Genomic DNA, 19,674 nt, shown 5'->3' with positions numbered 1-19,674 from the left:
CATGGATATTCTCAGAAGCAATGAAAGACACAGCCCTTCCTAACACAGATTTCTTAAGTAAAAATTTGAAAAAAAGAATGGTAAAAAATCAAGTTAGTGAGCTTATTTTCATAAGCCACAGCTGAGACTCGCACAGTGATGTGTGTTATGATGAGAAACCAGTCTTAGAAGCAGAGGAGGAACCCCTGGACCCGACGCACCTTCGTGTCCCATTGTTGGAATGATGCAGGGAACAGACTCTTGATAGAAACAATATGCTTGAAGCACGTTAAGATCTTAAAGTGATTAGTGGGGTGTCCCTGCCCATCTCTTTATTATCTTATCTGTACTAAGTGTAGCTCGAAAGAATGAGATTGTTTTTTGATATAGTAATGTTTGCCGTTACCTAGGTCTAACTAAAATAATCATCCAAATAACATTTCGCCAGAAACAGTCCCCAGTTTCCTTGGCAGTCTTGCTTTTTTGCGGTTGGTCCGTGCTGGGTTGGATCCCGAGCCCCACCCTAGCAGCTCTCCATGGAGCCTCCCTATTGCTCTGAGCCTTCAGGCATCACCCTGAGCCATGTCGTGGGGGGCAGTTGATCCTCCTTAACTGCCAGACACCGAGTCTCCAAGTTGTCAAGCTCCAGAAAAGAGGAAACCAAGAACAATGTTTCTCCAAACTACACTTTGGCTTCTAGAGTGTCACCATGCCTGGTCCCCAGAAGTGCCGTGACAGTGCCCTCCTGTGACAAGAGTGGGCAAAGGGTGACGTGCAGGGGAAGAGAAGCCTTCAGCAGGCCTCCCTCCACCCCTGGAGCTGCAGCAGCGTCCTCTTCCTGGTGGAATGCCCCCTTGGAACCCTCCTGAAGAAGCCACAGGCCTCCCTGTGTGAAGGAGTCTGCACAGGCCATCCTGCGAAGACGAGCAGAGAACTGCCTTCAGACCCACTGCAGAAATAAAATGCAGCCAGCCGTTTCTGTGCAGTGATGAGTTCCAGATTTCCTCTCCCCGGTGCGCAGGAAGTGCTGGGGAGGAGTGGAGCTCCACACTCAGGTGCTGCAGATGCATTTCCTTGGAGATAGTTCTAAAAGCAGAAGAGGATGCTCACTTCTCCCATTCACTTCCTATTCAGGCAGAGGACAGCCGGGAGTGGTTTTGCTCAAAGTAGTGGAACCTGCTTGCTCATAAGAATTGGTTCAAGCCGGGAACAGTGATACATGCCTGGAATCCCAGCAACTTGGGAGGCTGAGGCAGAAGGATCACAGATTCAAAGCCAGCCTCAGCAACTTAGCAAGAGCCTGTCTAAATAAAATATAAAAGGGGCTGGGGATGTGGCTCGGTGGTAAAGCACCCCTGGGTTCAATCCCCAATAACAAAAAATAATAATAATAATTGGTATGGAACCAACAGAGGTGCCCTTCAACAGATGGATTAAAAAACATGTGGTGTATATATGTACACACACGCACACAGTGGAGTATTACTCAACCTTAAAGAATGAAATTATGGCATTTGACCAAATGTATTCTCTGATATGCTGATGCTAATTCACAGTGGTGGGGCACTAGGGAAGAATAGAGTTACTTCAGATTAGCTAAAGGGAAGTGAAGGGAGGGGAGGGGGTTGGGGGTAGGAAGGACAGTAGTATGAATCAGACACTTACCCTGTGTACATATATAACTATATCTGGTGGGATTCTATATCATGTACAACCAGAAGAATAAGAAGTCATACTCCATTTATATATAATGTATCAAAGTGCATTCTACTGTCATGTATAACTAATTAGAACAAATAAAAAAATTAAAAGCCAAAAAATAATAATAGCTAGGTCAAAAGAAGGGGTTTTTTTGTTTGTTATTTCCACAATTCCAGAGTGCTGGGGACTCGAACCCGGGCCTCCAGCATGAGAGGCAGGAACTCTACGAGATGGGCTATATGGCCTGCGCTGAAGAAGGGGTTTTTTTATACTTTGGTTTTTAAAACGAGCTCCTAAGGTCTTTAAGCACACCCGCAAGCCAGAAATCTTTCTTAGGGCAGCGTAGTAGATGCCAGTGCAGATTCCAGGGACAAGGGCAGGCATGGGAACCGAAGGTTGGACACTTTCTCCTGAGTCCCTGGGAAGTCGGAGGCAGTTTCCGGTGATGAAGCGCCCCCTCCTCTCATGAAGAGGCCCCATTCTACTGATCCCTGCACGGCTGCCACTTGTCACTCCTAGGCTTTGCACACTGTCCTGCTCATTTATCTCATGGGAACGAGCAAGGTGCATGACAGGGCTCTGAGTCACCCATGCACGTTGAGCTCCCAAAGACAAGGTGGCTCCTGGTGGCAGCAAGCAGGAGCGGGGTGCGGCCACAGCTGGTATCTTGCGTTCTACTCCTGTGTTTGGGGGGTATCTGCTGCCTGATTAATGTTGTTTTTCTTTTTTTCCCTTTCTCTGATAAATTCCTCTAACTTTTCCTCACCTCCGTTGGACAATAGCCATGGAGGGTAAGCACTTTGTGTCTGTGTGTCTGTCCAATTTGCTCTGTCACACCCAGCTCCCTGCATGTGACCCTGAACTACCAAGTAGAAAGCCTGGTGCAAGGGGCGGGGGGCACTTTTGCTTGGTTCTTCAACTCTCACGACTGACAGATGCCAGAAATGGCACTGATGACACTGAAAACCGAAATGTGGACACCCGTGTGGTAGATGAGCTATTCTTGCCCTTTTTTATCCTATACCCAAACAAGAACAGAATTAGTCTGTTCCAGTCTCCTTGGGCAAGGTACCCAAGAATTCAGAAATGGGCACTTATGGTCTTAGACTGAGCCCCAGCAGATCACAATAGAATGACTGTCACAATGGCAATTTAGTCTAAACACACACACGTGCGCACCTACACACACAGTGTCTTTCTTGTACCAAGTATAACCCTAAATGCTCTGGTAGTGCTGGGGATTGCATTGCTGGCTTTGTGAATGCTAGGCAAGAACTCTGCCACTGAGCTATGCCCCAGCCCCTTAAAAATTTAAATTTTTAAGTACTGCCAAAGATTTTGTAGAGGTTCCACATCATTCTGCCTCTAGTGCCCAGGTTGTCTGGGTAACATTTAGTGTCTTCTGTGCCCCTGGATGGGCATGCGTACATTGGGGGCTTTACCTGCCCTTCATTGGTCCACCAAGGGAGGAGCTGAGGCTCAGAGGCCCAGGTCCACCCAGCAGGCAGTGCAGAGCTGTGGGAAGCCGCTTCCCCACCCTCATCCCCCAGCCCTGGGATTTCAGGAGTGTCCTGCAGGTAGGTAGTGTCTGCTGGAGAAGACCCCGCGTGAGCCATGAGGAGAACAGTGTCGTCGGGTGGTTTGAAGGCAGCTAAGCTGAGCCAGACTTCTTTCTTAATGCAGACTCAGAGCAGTGGAAGTGCTCGGTGTCGGGTCACAGCAAGGGGCTTTCTGTGGGATCTGAACCCTCAGATGTAAAATATCTGGGTTGTTTCTCTTGCGGTGAATGATCTTGGGGTGTGGGGACACGGAAAGAATCTGGGGGTTTTAGTGTAGTGTGTCATTCCATCTCATTTCCTTTAACTGAGCTCAAAGTTAGAAAAAATCATTGTAAAATCTATTTGTCACTTGGGTGAATCACTTTACTGTCTCAAACTGAACTATATCCCATACGAACAAGAAAATCCATTGTCTTCTGAGATCTGCTTCGATCTCCTTTAATTTAGCCGTGGTGGTGTTGCACCCTCTGCTGGAGAGCCGAGGAATGATCTGCTTCTTTATTCCAGCTTCAACCCCAGGAAATCAGCCCCCCTCCCACTGCCAACCTGGACCGGTCCAATGACAAGGTGTACGAGAACGTGACGGGCCTGGTGAAAGCTGTCATCGAGATGTCCAGTAAAATCCAGCCAGCCCCACCTGAGGAGTACGTCCCTATGGTGAAGGTGAGCACGGCCCAGCGTGCAGAGGTTGCAGGGCAGCTGCGGGTTGACTCTGTTGTCCCAGTCAGACCTGGCAGTTAGGAGAGTGTGGAGGTACCACATGATGAGGACATGAGAGAACCACCATCAGTGTGAAACCCTGCTCTTCTGTTTTCTCATGTCATCAACATTAGGGTGACAGTGTCTGAAGGGACACCATCTTCACAAGTGCAGTCTAGTTAAAACAGCTGCAAGAGGGCACTGTCAGCAGGAGGCGTTTACGTATAGCTGAGGACATGCAGGAAGATCCCAAAGGGTCTGAGCCACACACAGGATCAGTGATCATCCCTCTGAGGAAGAGACAGAAAAGTCCAAGGGGAATTTATCTGTGTTGCTTGTTTCAAACTAAGGGGTGGGTATGTGTGTGTTCATTTAATTTTAAAAATAAAAGGAGAAGGAGGGGACAAAAATATCAGACCTGTGGACTGTTTTCTAAATTGTGCTCAGTGGAATAATAACAGAATAATAATAACAGAAGCTATTCAAACAAGGCTGCCCAGGAGGTTCAGCATTGCTCCCACAGACCTTCATGGTGGCACACAGGTGCTCAGAAGTGTCCTGCAGTTCAGAGTGCTATCGAACTTAGCTTGAGTACTTGTACATACTTTTATTCATGGTGGTAAATTTACCATCTTCGGAGCCAGGCATGGTGGCACATGCCTATAATTCCAGCAGCTTGGAAGGCTGAGGCCAGAGAATTGCACGTTCAAAGTCAGCCTCAGCAACTTAGCAATACCATCTAAATAAAATATAAAAAGGGCGGGATGTGGCTCAGTGGTTAAATGCCCCTGGGTTCAATCCCCAGTACCAAAAAAAAAAAAAAAAAAAAATTACCATCCTTGGGGACTGAAATGGAGCACACTGATGAGTATGTCAAAATGAACCCTGCTATTACATATAACTGTAATATATGTGTAACTAGAAGGCACTGGTAAAAAATCCTTAAATTTATCTTCTTCCCCATATTAAAGTCTGTGGCAGTAAGTACCTTAACGCTGCTGAGAACCTTCACCAAGTTCAGCTGCAGCACTTCCTCTTTGCAAAACTGAAATTGCATCAGTTAAGCTCTGACTCCTCATTCCCCTCCTGCTCAGGCCCCACAAGTCTCCTGCTTTCTGACTTTGAATCTGGCTGTTCAGAGTCTGTCACATGTCACATGGATTTGTCCTGTTGTGACGGGCCTCTGTAACTGGGAAAGATGTCTCCAGGGCTTCTCCCTGTGGTAGCATGTGTTCGAGTCTCTTTCATCTTCAAGGCTGAGCGTCATCCCCCTGTGTGTCTGTACCAGCTTTGGTTCGTCTGTCTGTCCCCCAGTGGATGCTTGGATGCTTCTGTCTTGTGGCCCTCGTGAAGGACAGAGAGCTCCTCAAGGCCCTGCCCTCAGCCCTGCGTGCAGTCGGAAGTGGGAGTGCTGGGGCAGTGGCCTGTTGTGACCCTTGCGAGTCCTGCCACGGCGCTTCCCTCCTCTCCCGCGGCTACACCGCTGACTTCTCCCTGCCGTTCACAGGGACTCTCAACTGCGGGGCGGTTCTGTTTTGTCATGTGATGGCTTTGAAGAAAGGTCTATTCAGGTCCTTTGCCTGTGCTCTGATTAGGTTTTTTGTTGTTGATTTGTGGGATCAAACCCACTCTTTCCGTGTACCTATTAGCAGCCTTTCTCACAGCTTCTTATAAACCACCAAGGTAGAAAAGCTGCTTAAAACCTGTGCTATTTCTTGATCATTCTGGTTTAAATTGTGCTCCTGTGACTGACATGGCCAAAGTTCTTTTGGGAAAACATGATGAATCCATAGCCACGTTTGAAAAAATGACTCAGCAGTCGACAAGAGCACTCAGGATTTCAAACATGTCAGGACTGTGCATGTCGACTTCACAGCAGCTCCTGTCTTAGCCACATCAGCCAGGTAGTGTGCGGGATGCTCCATTCAGCAACCCGCTGCTTAGAGCAGTGGTCCCCTGGGGCTATACGCCCAAGTGGCACCGCAGCCATCCTAGTTGTGTAGGCAGATTCGGTGGTGGTCCCGTGGCGACAGTTCCCAGCGATGCCCTCCCAAGCGTGTCCCTCTAGGTGAGGCCTGACTGCTTTGACCAGATGCCTCCACCCCTTGTGCATGCTAACCCAAGTACAGATGCCATTTTCTTACTGATTTTATTGATATCACATGCATAATTTGGCATCTTAGTCATGCATCTTGGATCCTCATAAGAACAACAATACTGATAATTTGAAATTTAGCTGAGCGCTGGCACATGCCTGTGATCCCAGAGACTCTTGAGGCTGACGCAGGAGGATCACAAGAGTTCAAGGTCAGCCTGGGAAACTTAGAGAGAACTTGTCTCAAAATAAAAGAGGACTAGGGATATAGCTCAGTGGTAGTGTGCCCTGGGTTCAGTTCCCCATACTGAAAGAAAATAAAATTGAGGTTTAAAATGGTGATGTTCCACGAAGTCAGCCCTCCTCTTTACAACTCACATGGATTGTAAAGAATAGGTGGAGCACAGAATTCAAAAGGACCTCAGAACTAGATTCCAAGCACACACAGGAGGAAGGGGGTGTCTGTCTCACCTGAGTAGGCACCATTACTGTCCTCCGAGCTCCAGGTGAGAACAGGCCATGGCTGGTTCCTAACATCTGTGTGATGCTTCTTACCTGAACAACTGCTCTGGTGTAATCAGTGAAGGACAGAGAGCTGCATCTTCCCAGGAAAAAGGAGCCTCGTAATGTACGAGATGGGGTCAGCACTACAAAAAAGAAGTGCAGAATTTTTTCTTAAAATTGGTAGAAACTCTCTGTGTGTGTGTGTGTGTGTGTGTGTGTGTGTGTGTGTGTGTGTGTGTGTGTGTGTGTGTGTACATGTGCACGGTGAAATGATCAGTGCCAACATGAAACTCCTGTGTGCTCTAACCCTGATTGTGGTTCTTGTCTGTTAGGAAGTTGGCTTGGCCCTGCGGACACTGTTGGCCACTGTGGACGAGACTATTCCTGTCCTCCCCGCCAGCACACACCGAGAGGTAGGCACAGCACTGGGAGGGTCATGTGCAGGGCCATGCACAGGGACAGCTGTGGCTGATGGTCCCACATCAGGACCAGCAGAGACTGGCTGTGGCTCCTCTGCAGGTGATGGCCTTTCTGCTTGCTCTGTCCCCTGCCAGGGTCAGCACCTGCTCTGGTTGAGAGCCACTGTGAGGCCTTCAAGTCCTGAGGAACAGGGTGGCCGTGAGCACTCAGGGAAACTGCTGGCAGTGCTGAACTGCTCCAGAGTGGGACGCAGAGATCACGAGGCAGGGCATTGCCATTTCCTTTGAATGCTCCTTCTGAACATTGGCATTTGCAAGTGGTGCTGGCTTTCCCTTTAAAGCAGTGATGTAAGATACCTTTTAAATCAATAGTGTCTGAATTTTTTTTTTTTTTTTTGGGTGGTGCTGGGGATGGAACCCAGGGCCTTTTTCATGCCAGGCAAGCACTCTACCAACTGAGCTACATCCCCAGCCAGAGTCTGAAATTTTTAGGGAGCCAAAGTTCGCCCCAAATACTGTCTCCCAGCAACAGTCCTTGCTCCCACCGCCCTTTGGTCCCGCCTCCTTCTGGACAGATGAAGGCAGCACCCACAGTGCGTCAGCGTTCTCCTGGCGTGGCCAACGCCCTTCAGAGTCGCTGAACCTGTGCTTGGCGTTCCAGTCAGTGTCGCCAGGCCTGCCGCGTGCCTGTTGTCTCCAGCTGGGGAGGCAGGAGGAGGTCAAGTTGGTGTCGTGCGGGCGCAGACAGAAGTCCTAAGCAGAGCGGAGTCTTCCTCGGTGTCCCTTCCGAGGCACAGCGTCTGGGCGGTGCCATTCTGGGGGCGGCACCTTGCCTCCTGAGGGGCAGCTGGACGCAACTACTGCTGGTGGTTCTGCTCTCAGTGGACAGACCACGTAGTGCCTCTGAGTGGCCTCCACAGAGCTGCTTTTCCATAGAAAGCAGGTGCTTACTGGTTCACCTGCTTCTCTGGGGCTCTGTGTGGTTTTCCACGATCAGCAACAAATTTGCCAGAGAGCAGAAGAGTTGGTGTCCGTAGCAGGTACAGGGGTCTCGGAAGGGGCTTTCTGCAGACCCTCGCAGCCGAGGTCGCCTCCCATGTTCCCGACTCGTGCGTGCTGGTCCCTCCTGAACTCGTTGAGTCACTCTTTAAGAGGAGCCTTTCTGTGGGCCTGCTTCCCGCCCACTGCCCTCCCTGCTGCCCACCATGCCTCCTCAGGAGCAGCCGCGCCCTGCTCAGCTCTCCTCCTGACAGCCTGGCTCAGCCCAGCTCTGGGGCGACCCTCTGGGGAGTGCAGGGGCTTCAGGGGCAGGGTCCTGCTCTCCTCCCTGAGGCCCCGCCCCGGGCCAGAGCCCTCACACGGGCTTCTGCCAGGCCCCTCCCCTGGCTATTGCTCTGCTACATTGAGTGTGGTTGTCCCCCATGGTGCACCACTTTGTTGAAGAATACCCCTGTCTTGGCAGCCAGCCCCGCTTCCTTAGATCCAAATACCTGACACCTCCCACGCCGTGTGGAGCAGACCCTTGCCTGTGCTGAGGTCACCAGCCATCTGGCGGTGCTGGAGGAGTGGTCTGCTTGGCCCTGCTTGCTTCCCTAGCCAGGGCCCCCACACACTGGCCACCCTGCCCCCTCAGGCCCTCTGCCTGGGATGCAGACACGCTGATGAGTCCTGGGTGGGCCCTCATCCTCACAGACCACTGCCACCTCTCGAGACTGCCACAGCCTCCTCTCCCTGCCCTGCCACCAGAGCCATCATTCTGAGGTAGACCTCTAGATTATGTTGCTCCTGTCCTAAAAATCTGATCTGCCTACCCACTGCGAAGCTCAGCAGGACGGGGTCAGCTCGGCATGGCCTGCGAGGTCCTGCAGCTGAAGCCAGCCTACCCACCACGCAGGCCAAACCCAGGATCTCCTGGGGCCGACTCTGAGTCAGCAGGTTGCCCCTTCTCACTGTGTGGCTCTGTTGTGTTCCTGTTCCTGGGGGGTCACAGGTGGCCCTGTGCCTGTTTCTCCTGCCCTGGTCTCATGTCTCATGTCCACAGCACAAAATACCTCGTGCATGGTAAATGCTGGAGACAGGCCACAAGATCAGATGACTCTCACCCCTGACTGGATGAATGGGAGCTCACACACACACAGCCTGTGACCCTGTGAGGGCTGTGAACAAGTCCCCTGCCTTGGTGAGAGCCAGGCCTTCTGACACCAAGAACAGTCTGGAGAGATACCAGGAGTCCAGACCCAAGCTTTTGTCCCAGGTGGGAGACAGGCTAGCTGTGTGACCTTGGCCTTCAGCAGGTCACTTTTTATCTCAGCTGCCCATGGCGATGTGAGAGAATGCAGACCTTCTGTCAGGTTCTGTGATTCACTTTGAAACAAAGGAAAGTGAGGTGGGAGTCCAGATGGGAGAGAAGTTGGAGTGACAGCAGGGCTGCGGGTGGAAGCAGGACTACTGGGCAAACACATGTCACAGGCACGCAACACTGACCACGGTCCCCGGAGAGACCGGGTTTCCACCCTGCTGCTTCTAAGGAGGATTTATCTGAGGGAAAGATTTTTTTCATGGTGGCAACAAAAGAAAGGCTTGTGAAATGGTGCGGAGAAGGGGCAGGGTGGGCCTCGGGGAGAGTGCGTGCCCAGCATGCACAGGCCCTGTATCCCATCCCCAGCCCTGCAGAAAGGACAAGAACGTTCCAGAAAGGTTGCTCAGGTGCCCTCCTCCTGACCTGTCTCCTGTCCTTCCAGATCGAGATGGCACAGAAGCTGCTCAACTCCGACCTGGGAGAGCTCATCAGCAAGATGCGACTGGCCCAGCAGTGCGCCATGACCAGCTTGCAGCAGGAGTACAAGAAGCAGATGCTGACTGCTGCCCACGCTCTCGCAGTAGATGCCAAGAACCTGCTGGACGCCATCGACCAGGCACGACTGAAGCTGCTGGGGCAGGTGAGGCCACACTGAGCCTCCCCTGGAAGCTGCTCACCAGCCTTCCACCAGCAACCAGAGCAGCCGTGTCCTCTGGCGCCAGCCAGCACAGCAGCTCCAGCCCAGCGGCAGCTGGTTGAAAACCTCTCACATAAGTTTAACCACATCTTGACTTGGGTTAATTTTTGTCTTTTTTTTTTTTTTTTTTTTTTTTTTTTTTTAAATCATGACGTTCAGAAAAGTCTGGGCTCCAAAATGTGGCATTTTTCAAGAATGAAAATTATACATTAAGAAGCTTTTAAGAACATGAGGCCGGGTGCAGTGGTGCACACCTGCAATCCCAACAGCTCGGGAGACCCAGGCAAGAAGTCTGCAAATTCGAGGCCAGCCTCGCAACTCGGCAAGGCCCTGTGTCAAAATGAAGTTAAGGCAGGAATGTAAAGAGCAGTCGGCGTTCCTGTTGGGGTGTTCCAGTGGGAATGGCCTGGGGGCTGCGTTCACTCCTGACCCGCCTTCACCGAGTATGGGAAGGAGAGAATGTGAGAATGTGATGAAGAATCCCAGAGGCCGAGGATTCCTTTCTTGCCATAGCGTTATTATCCAGACTGGGGTTTTGCTAGAACACCCTTCTGTTGCAATATGCTAATTCCATTTACAAAGAAAGAATATAAAAGCTATATTTTGAAGACTTGAGTCACTTCAGAAAAACCTACATACACCCTTCTGTCTCCCGCCTTTCACGTCACATGAACACGGAAGCACTGCGCTGGAGCCAAGAGCCGCGTCTTTTCGCCAGGATAAGGTGCCCGTTGTTGGTGGTAGTGTGATTTCTCTTGGAAGCAGAAACACTTTGTACCAGAGCACCTCCAGACTGCAGCAAGGAGTCCAGAACCACCATTTTCCATTTTTATATGATTTATAAGGAAAGATTAAAGCCATGTTGACCCCTATAGCCACAGGCGCTGGCTGACCCTCATCGTGTCTGTTTTCCCCATGGAGAACTAAGCGGGACACAGGGGTTTGGTTCTCTAGATGTCCAGCTATTGCACCATCGTCCTCTTAGATCATTCTGAAGAACACACCCTCCCTTTAGTTTGTCGGGGGATATGAATTATTCTCAGGAAGAATATAATGAACTGTACAGTTACTTTGACCTATTAAAAAGGTGTTGCCGTAAGGTTCTCATTGCAATGTGCTTTCTTTTGATTCTTTTCCTTCAGGTGACTTAGAATTTTTCAGAGAAACCAGGCACAATGCCTCAAGCCTATAATCCCAGCCACTCAGGAGGCTGAGGCAAGAGGATCAAGAGTTCAAAGCCAGCCTCAGCAAAAGCAAGGCACTAAGCAACTCAGTGAGGTCCTGTCTCTAAAATACAAAATAGGGCTGGGGAGGCAGCTCAGTAGTCAAGTGCCCCTGAGTTCAATCCCCAGTACCCAAAAAAACAGAATTTTTCAGAGGTGTTGTCAGATACAGTAGTATGCAAGAAAGCTCTCACTAACTAATGCTGGCTTCTTTGTCCCTGTGTCTTCTGAGCATCTGGAAGACTGTCCCCTGGGTGACTACCCCACATCAGCTGACCCTCAGTCTTGTCACACTTACAGAATGCTGACTTCAAGGTGCTTCTGCATGGAAGGGTTCCCTCTGCAGGCCGCGTGTCAGAACCATCTATCCAGACTCGAGGAAGCCACTTGGGCACAGGGCCCAAGTTAAGGGAATTGCTGACTTTGGTCTCCCAGGCCCTCCCTGATCTTTCCATAATCTCTGAACCACAGAGCAAATAGAATTGTGCCCCACAGCTCCAGGACTATGGGAAGGAGAAGGCTTAGGAACAGGGGCCCCAGGGGAGGATTCTGAGGCAATGTTCTCAGATGAACACTTATTTATAGATGCACAGTCAGTCCCATTTGTGGATATATGGCATTTTCTTCATCTGAAGAAAGCATCAATAGCTATCATATTCTCAGTCAATCTTTATTTTCTGGCAGTCTTGGATCTCTTGAGTCATTTTCCTCCGTTTTAAGAGGTGATATGGGGAGGGGGTGGCTCAGTGGTAGAGAACTTGCCTAGTGATACACAAGGTCTCAGCACTTTGCAATGGTTTACCTAGTGATGATTCAAGACTCAGCACCACAAAAAAAGAAAGAAAGAAAGATGGTTATGAGGACAGTGATTATGAAATAAGAAAAACCCAGTGCAGAGGTGAGGGGCTGCTGAGCCATTTGTGCTTGTGGGGTGTGCAGCAGCAGGCAGCTCCCACAGCTGTGATAACCAGAGCTTTGCAGACATGGCCACGTGCACCCTGGGAGGAGACCAGAACTGCCCCACTCTCCCCTCAGAGGCCTCAGAGCAAGGCTTGCCCACAGTCAAGACACCCTTTGCCCTGTGATCCACTATTTGGGAAATCCTGCTTTTCCTCTTGGGCACAAGGTGGCAGGTAAGCCTCACACCTTCCTGTACTCCAGAGAAAGGCGTTGGTTTGAGAACAGGTGGAAAGACAGGTGTTAGTGCCAGGGCTGGAGGACCAAGGTGCAGTGTGGCCCCCACAAGGTGAGCAAGGCTGGCAGCACCATGCGGAGGCCCACTAGGGAGGCCTCAGTGGCTTGAAGACCCATTGGGCATGAGGTAACTTCCACTGTAAAACAAAATGGAGAGTTCAGGACGGAGACCCAGAGAAAAGTCCAGGTGAGCCGGGAGGTCCTCAAATGCTCCCCTTTATGGTTCTGCCTGCCTGCTACCCAGGTGGCTCGGGCCTGGGAGCCAGCCACCCACCACTCTCCTCGTGCTCTTTATTTTACATTGTTGAAGAATAAACAGGAAAATTCATGTAAATAGAGCTCACTGAATTCCTCCACAAAGAAGTACCCTGTCGTAACTGACAGTCACTCAGAACCAGCACCCTGAAAGTCCTGGGTCCCCCTCCCACTGTCTTTCCCCCCAGAGGAGCCCCGCCCTGGATGTCTTTACCAACCACCAAGATCCAATCTTCTAGAATCTGGTCGTGCAATGGCGCACACCTGTGATCCCAGCTACTCAGGATGCTGATGCAGAAATGCAAGTTCAAGGCCTGCCTGGGTGACTTGGGGAACCCTGTCTCAAAATGAAAGGGACTGGGGTGTAGCTCAGTGGAAGAGCCCTGCTTAGCATCCTGGGTTTGATCTTCACTGGAAAGGGAAGGGGAGAGATCCTGCATACCCTTGGCCCAGTTTCCCCTAAATGTTTTGCTGTTTTTCTGAGAGTTTTCTCATGAGTTGGTGTTAGGTTTTGTCAAACACATTTTCTGCATGTGAATTTTCTTTATACTGTTAATATGCAGGATTACACTGATTGAGTTTCACATGCTGCATCCCTGGAATGAGCCCCTCTTGGTAGTGGTGGTACCTATGTATTTTTTTAATACTGGGGGCTGAACACAGGGGCACCTTACCACTGAGTTACATCCCTAATCCTTTTTATTTTTGAGAGACCCTTTTTTTGGTGGTGCTGGGGATTGAGCCCAGGGCCTCACATGTGCAAGGAAAGCATCATACCACGAAGCTGCATCCCCAGTCCTTTTTATTTTTATTTCAGCAGGGTCTCATAGAGTTGCTTAGGGCCTTGCTAAGTTGCTGAGACTGGCCTGGAACTGGTGATCCTCCTGCCTCAGCCTCCAGAGTGGATAGGCTGTACCACCACACCAAGATAACCCTGTGTTCTTAGGAACTGGGAACTGGAGACTTCCCTGCTTTTCTAACGTATGTATGTTCGTATGTAGAGCTACAATTTCCTTCTCAGCATTGCTTTAACTACATCCAGAATTTCACTTTGTTATGTTGTATTTTCATTCAGTTCAATGCTTTGTTTCCCTTGAGACTTCCTTTTCCAGCTGTGGATTATTTGGAAACATATTTGTCACTTAACCCTCAAGCACTGGAGACTTTGTTGTTACCCTGCTGTTGCTGATTTCTGTTTGGATTCCCCTGTGCTTTGAAGACTTCACCCACATCAGGCCCCTTTACTTCTGCACTGGGTGGCACAGTGACCCCCGCCCCCAAGCCTCAAGTGCACTCCAAACCTATGGATGTGGCCTTACTTGGAAATAGGGTCTCTGGATGTCATCATGTTAAGGTAAGGCCATGCTGGACAGTGCTGAGCCCCAGTCCAGATGGTGTCCTTGTAGGAAGAGGAAAACTCCACAGGTGGCCATGGCACATGCCTGTCACCCCAGGGCCCAGGATCCTGAGGCGGGAGGATTAGGATACCTGCTCCTCACAGCATTCTTGTGGCTCCATGTTGACTGCCCATCTCCCCTTGGGTGTCCATACTCACAGCATCTTGGTGACATCTTGACTTGCGTGGGACAGGGTGGGTAGCGGGGCCAGGGGCCCCCTCTTGCCATGTTCCTGCAGCCTGGGAGCAGGTGCTGCCCTTTGTTCCTGGAGAAGGGCATGTGGAGGAGCCTCTGTAGGCAGTGAGGTGCCTGGAAGGAAGACACGGCCCTGTTGGCTCATCCACCTGAATACCCACTGGTCACGCCAGTGCCAGCTTCCCCGGAGGAGGTCCAGAGAGCGTGGCTCCTTACCACAGGGGGCTCAGGGCCCCACAAGGCCTGGCACAAAGGACTGCACATGAGATTAGCATGGAACATAACAGCCTGGAGACTGGGGAGCACACATCACCCTGATGAGAGGAAATCCTGATTTTTGGACATAAATATGGAAGTGCAAGGGGCTGTCTACTCCCTGGCCAGGTGGCCCTCACTGCATCCTCCTCTGACACACGACCTCCACGTGTCTGACATGGGCTGCATAATCACACGTGCACACATGTACTTACCCAGCAGAGCCTACGTGGCAGTACGGGCTAAGCTGTAGTGTCTGAAACAGTCAGGCTGGTCACGGTGGCACACACCTGTAATCCCAGTGGCTGGGGAGGCTGAGACAGGACTGCAAGTTCAAAGCCAGCCTCAGCAATTAGCGGGGCCCTCAGCAATTTAGTGAGAACCTGTCTAAATAAAGTGTTTACAAAGATTGGGAATGTGTCTCAGTGGTAAAACACCTCTGGGTTCAATCTCTGGTACAAAAAAAAAAAAAAATGCCCCCCTAGGCATGAGGCCCTGGGCTCCATCCTCAGTACAACATAAAAATAAATAAATAAAGGCATTGTGTCCATCTACAACTAAAAAATATTCTTAAAAAAACATAAGACATTTTAAAACCTTATTCAGGATTTGTGATACTTCTGATGTTGGCAAGACCCTAATTTCACCAGTAAGGTGAAATTTCTGCTGGTCTCTCCTCTATACTCAGTCCTAATTCATTTCCTAGCATCAAAACAACCCATCATAAAGGCCAAAAAACATGTAGAAAAGTTAGATGTGAAATTTTGGTTTGTGACTTTCCATTTTCTTCAAGCTGCTCAGTGACCAGGAAGGCTGGACAGTGAGGAAGCCTCCAGAATCTCCTTTCCAAGTTCAGCGTCCAAGGAGTGCCTCCCTTCTCCTGGGCCAGAGGCCCTGTCTTCCTGCCACTGCTACCTCTCCACCACCCTGGTCCTGGCTGGCCACAGCTGTGTGCCCTGAGGATGGGACCAGGACACACCCCAAACAGGTGTGTCCTCTACCCCTGAACTTGTTTCCAAAGTGCATTGCTCACTTCCTGTCTGGCTATGGAGTCAGGCGGGACCAGGCCAATCTAGAGAGGAGCCCAAAAGGCTGAGAAAAAGTGAATTTGTTTCCTGTTCCTCTGGGAACCAGGACACATCTTCTCTCCTGGACATAGAAACCCAGGTTCTCTGACCTTTGACCTCAGACTGAGAGTTCCCCAGTGGCTCCTCTGGGTCTCCAGCCTTCACACTTGGACTGAGCTGCACCTCTGGTTTCCCTGGTTCTCTGACTTGCATCCTGCAGGTGATGGACCTTCTTGGCCCCCATAATTGTGTGTGCCTCTTCCCCTGATGAGCCCCTTCTCAGCTGACTAGTTAACTGCCGACTCCTGTTGACTCCATTTCTCTGGAGAACCTCGAATGATGTGGGGTCAACATGCTGTGGGAATGGAGCCAGACACAAAGCGTATGTAATATGACCATTTTCAGAACGTGCTGCAGGCCATAGGGTCGGGAAGTGCCGTGGGGCTTGTCAGGGCTTGGGAGGTAATGCAGAGTAGCTGCCTCCAGTTTCAGGGCTCTGCTGGGGTAAGAAGCATGGTCGGGAACTGGCTGGAGGCAGCATCTGCACAGTGTCGTCCCTGTCCCAGGTCACTGTGAGGGTTAATTTTACATCGGTGTATTTACCACCAGTACTAAAAGCAGCTGCATGTGGTGGTGCCCCAGTGGTCCCAGCTACTCTGGAGGCTGAGGCAGGAGGATCACTTGAGCCTAGGAGTTCAAGACCAGCCTGGGCTACGTAGCCTGACCTCATCTCAAAAAGAGAAGAAAGAAAAGAGAAAAAAAGCTTAAAAGTGGGGAAAGGAAAGCAAATGTGGGGACCGAGCAAGTCACCCTGGCTCCCTCCCTGGACAGGGTCTCGGGAGCCACCTGACCAGTCCTGGTGGCTTGCCGTCTGGGCGAAGCTGGTGAGTCACTGTCAAGCTTCACACTAGGCCTGCCGTCCCGACGCAGCTCCAGCCCAGTGCCCTTTCCACACCTCGTTTTACAGACGTTCCCACTAAACCAGAGTCAGAACCTGGCTCTGTCCAGTGTGGTCCTGCTCCCCTCACTTAGGGACCACACTCGGCCTGTGTCCCCGGCTGTGGGGGAGTGACGGAGCTGGGCAGGGCTGCCCCAGGAGCACCCCGAAACTCACTAGGGAACTGGGAGAACTCTGAAGGGCCATGTCCAGAGGGGCTACCTTAAAAAAATTTTTTTAAACTGGGGATTAAACCCAGGAGCACTTTACCACTGAGCCACATTCCCCAGCCCTTTTTTGTGTTTTATTTACAGACAGGATCTCAGTGAGTTGCTTATTGCGTCACTTTTGCTGACGCTGGCTTTGGACTCATGATCCTCCTGCCTCAGCCTCTATAGGCGTGGGCCACCGCACCCACCTCCAGTTCTTTTTTTATTTTGAGGCGGGGCTCACTAAATTGCCAATCTGTGCTGGAGCTTGGGACCCTCTCCCTCCCGAGTCACTGGGATTACAAGCATGCATCATCGTTCCTGGCCCAGAGGGTCCATTTCTGTACAGGATCCTCCCTGTGGGAAGGAGAGCCTGCCTGCACCCTGGTCAGGAAGACATTTCCACCAGGCCACATTACTGGTGTCTGAACTCTGGGCTCCCTGCTTTGTGTGGGTGCTCTGACAAAAACAGGGATGGAGTGGTCTGGACCCCATCCCTCCAACCCCCAGCGCAATAGGATGGGAGAGCAGCAGCCTGGAGGAGACCTGCAGGCAAAGCCAAGACATGCCTGGGAAACTGAAGGCTCCGAGCAGCTGACTGGAGCATTTAAGCACCGCCCCCGTCCTCTCTCTTCTCCCCGCCCCACTTCTACTTCTCCCCTTGGCAGAGGCTGTCATGCCTCTGGTGAGGAGAGAGCACCTTGGCTCAATGACACTAAGTCTGAAATGGAACTGGAGTGTTTTCTGGAACCTGCACATGTTTCAAGAGCCATGTGCTAAAACCCACATGAAACTCAGGCCCAATCTCTTGAACGTGGATGGCATGAAGTAATGAAGTAGGAAAGAACTGACTTTAATAAAATCACTTTATTAACTCACTTTTAAAAAGGTTCCACTTTGGGTCAGTCCTCTTATCCTGTCAAATGCTTAGTGTTCTCTGGCCCTAACAGCAAAGAGTAACCCTGACAGGGGAGCCATCAGGGAGTGTTTCCAGAGCAGTGTCTGCCTTGCTCCTTCATGAGGATCTTAAGAAAATCTGATCCTGGTGTTTAATAAAATGAATGAAGGCTTCTCTGATTTTTATACTTGGTGCTCATTTAAGAAATCCCCAAAGCCAAACCCGCAGCCTAGCACACACATGCACACACATTTCCCAAGTGACCACAGGAACTTCATCCCACCCCGGCTTCATTCCATGTGTGTTGCTGCATTGTTGTGAACTATGTCAAAGAGCGCATTGATTGGTTTCTTTTTCCTGTAATATATGATAAAATAGATACATGAATTTTGTTTTTATCATTGAAACCTTGACTGCTTTTAGTAATCTGTCTTATATTGTCCCTTAATTTCTTTCTCAGTGAATACTACGCTGTTCCTGGAAACGTGTCTGAGCACACTGAGGTGGGTTGGAAGATGTGTTCACCTTCTGTAGGGAATCAGTCTGAGTAACAAGAGGTCAGGCTCAGCAAAGCAGATTGCGTGCCAAATCTTCCCATAAGCTAAATAAGCTAAATCTACAATTCTAAGGGTCTGACAGAAATGTATTTAAAGAATTAATACAGCAGGGTGTGGTGGTGCATGCCTGTCAATCCAGCTGCTGGGGAGGCTGAACAGGAGATCACAGGCCAGCCTGGGCAATTTATTGAGACCCTGTCTCAAAATAGAAAGGGCTGTGGATGTGGCTCAGCGGTAAAAGCCCCCACTACTCAGGTTCAATCCCCAGTACCGCCCCCCAAAAAAAAACGAGCACAGGTCTGGGGCTTGCACCTTTTCCTTTCTGTTGGGCAAGGCCCTGGAGTGGACTGCTGGGTCACAGCGTGGATATACACTTGCTTTTGTTCAAGGCCAAGTTTGAACAGAGTTTAGCAGAGGACAAGCAGCATGTTTGCTAGTCAGCAATGCAGAATCTTACCTCACTTGCCCTTTCCAGCTAGTTCTGTTGGTTTCTTTCTTACCAGTCATTCTAGTGGTTTTGAAGTGGTGATTCCTTGTGGCTCTAATCTGCATTTCCCTGATAACTGATGACATTGAGCGCCTTCACACACGCTTAGCGGCCATTCGTATTTTCTTTTGTGAAATGCCATGAAGTGGAAAAGAACCAAAGGAACGCCATTTTGTTCTGACCTGGCTCCATTGTGTGCTTGCTTTTACTGTTTTCCTTCCAGCCTCCTGAAGCTGCGTCTGTGGACAGCACAGTGGGACCTTCTCGCATCCCTGACTATGGCCCTGATGTGTAACAAAAATGACTCAAAACTATCCTCTCATGTCACCAAAATATCTGTCTCAACAAGGCCTTTTCTGACCTGCATGTGCCTCAATGGTTCCTGTGGTTTTGCCTTTGGCAGCTGTTCTCCCAATGGCCATGTTGGGCGTTGTGTGAGACAGGCAGCCGGCTGGCTAATAAAGACTCTCAAATTTGGACTTCTCCGTGGTGATCAGTCTGTTCTTCAGTTGTGCCCCTTAACAGTTTAGTCGAGTCTTTTGCCTATTTTAAAAAGTTGAGGGGCTGGGGTTGTGGCTCAATGGTAGAGCGCTTGCCTTACATGCATGAGGCATTGGGTTTGATCCTCAGCACCACATAAAATAAGTAAAATAAAAAATATCTATATAAAAAGCTGAGTATTTATTTTGGGTTGTTGATCTGTAGTGATACTTTATATGTGCTGGATACAAGTCCTTGCCAGCCATCAGTCACAAGTGCTCTCTGTGTGACTTGCTACCTTCTTATTTTCCTAGAACTATCTTTTGTAGAGCAATAGTTCTTAATTTTGAGAAAGTTCAATTTATACTTTTTTAAATACTTCTTAGTGCTTTTTGGCATCTTTTCTAAGATACCTTTGCCTACCCCAAGTTTGTAAAATATTCACCATATTTTATTCTAAAAGCTTTCCAGTGTCAATTTCATGTTTAGTTTTGTGATTTATCTTAATTTGCGTGAGGAACAGGAGATGGATGTTGAGGAACGTTATTTTCCATATGAATATTCAATT

General features: G+C 49.9%; 1 protein-coding gene across 12 annotated transcripts in view; it reads left to right on the top strand.

The window, feature by feature from the left end:
* The window catches only part of PTK2 (protein tyrosine kinase 2), a 254,857-nt gene extending 244,656 nt beyond the window's left edge, over nt 1-10,201 (top strand). For 10 of the 12 annotated variants that reach the window (XM_079106752.1, XM_079106751.1, XM_079106749.1 and 7 more), the window contains 3 exons: nt 3,747-3,902; nt 6,870-6,950; nt 9,698-10,201. In XM_079106752.1, coding sequence (XP_078962878.1) covers nt 3,747-3,902; nt 6,870-6,950; nt 9,698-9,910 — 450 coding nt within the window. In that variant the 3' untranslated portion in view covers nt 9,911-10,201. Of the gene's footprint in view, nt 1-796; nt 1,596-2,462; nt 2,472-3,746; nt 3,903-6,869; nt 6,951-9,697 lie in introns of those variants that run through there. The other 2 variants (XM_079106748.1, XM_079106754.1) reach the window with 2 other exon arrangements.
* The last annotated feature ends 9,473 nt before the right edge of the window (nt 10,202-19,674 follow it).

Source organism: Sciurus vulgaris, assembly GCF_902686455.1.
Source record: "Sciurus vulgaris genome assembly, chromosome: 1".
Classification (NCBI taxonomy): Eukaryota; Metazoa; Chordata; class Mammalia; order Rodentia; family Sciuridae; genus Sciurus; species Sciurus vulgaris.
The sequence above is the reverse complement of the archived record's forward strand: the minus strand, read 5'-3'. Positions and strand labels throughout refer to the sequence as shown.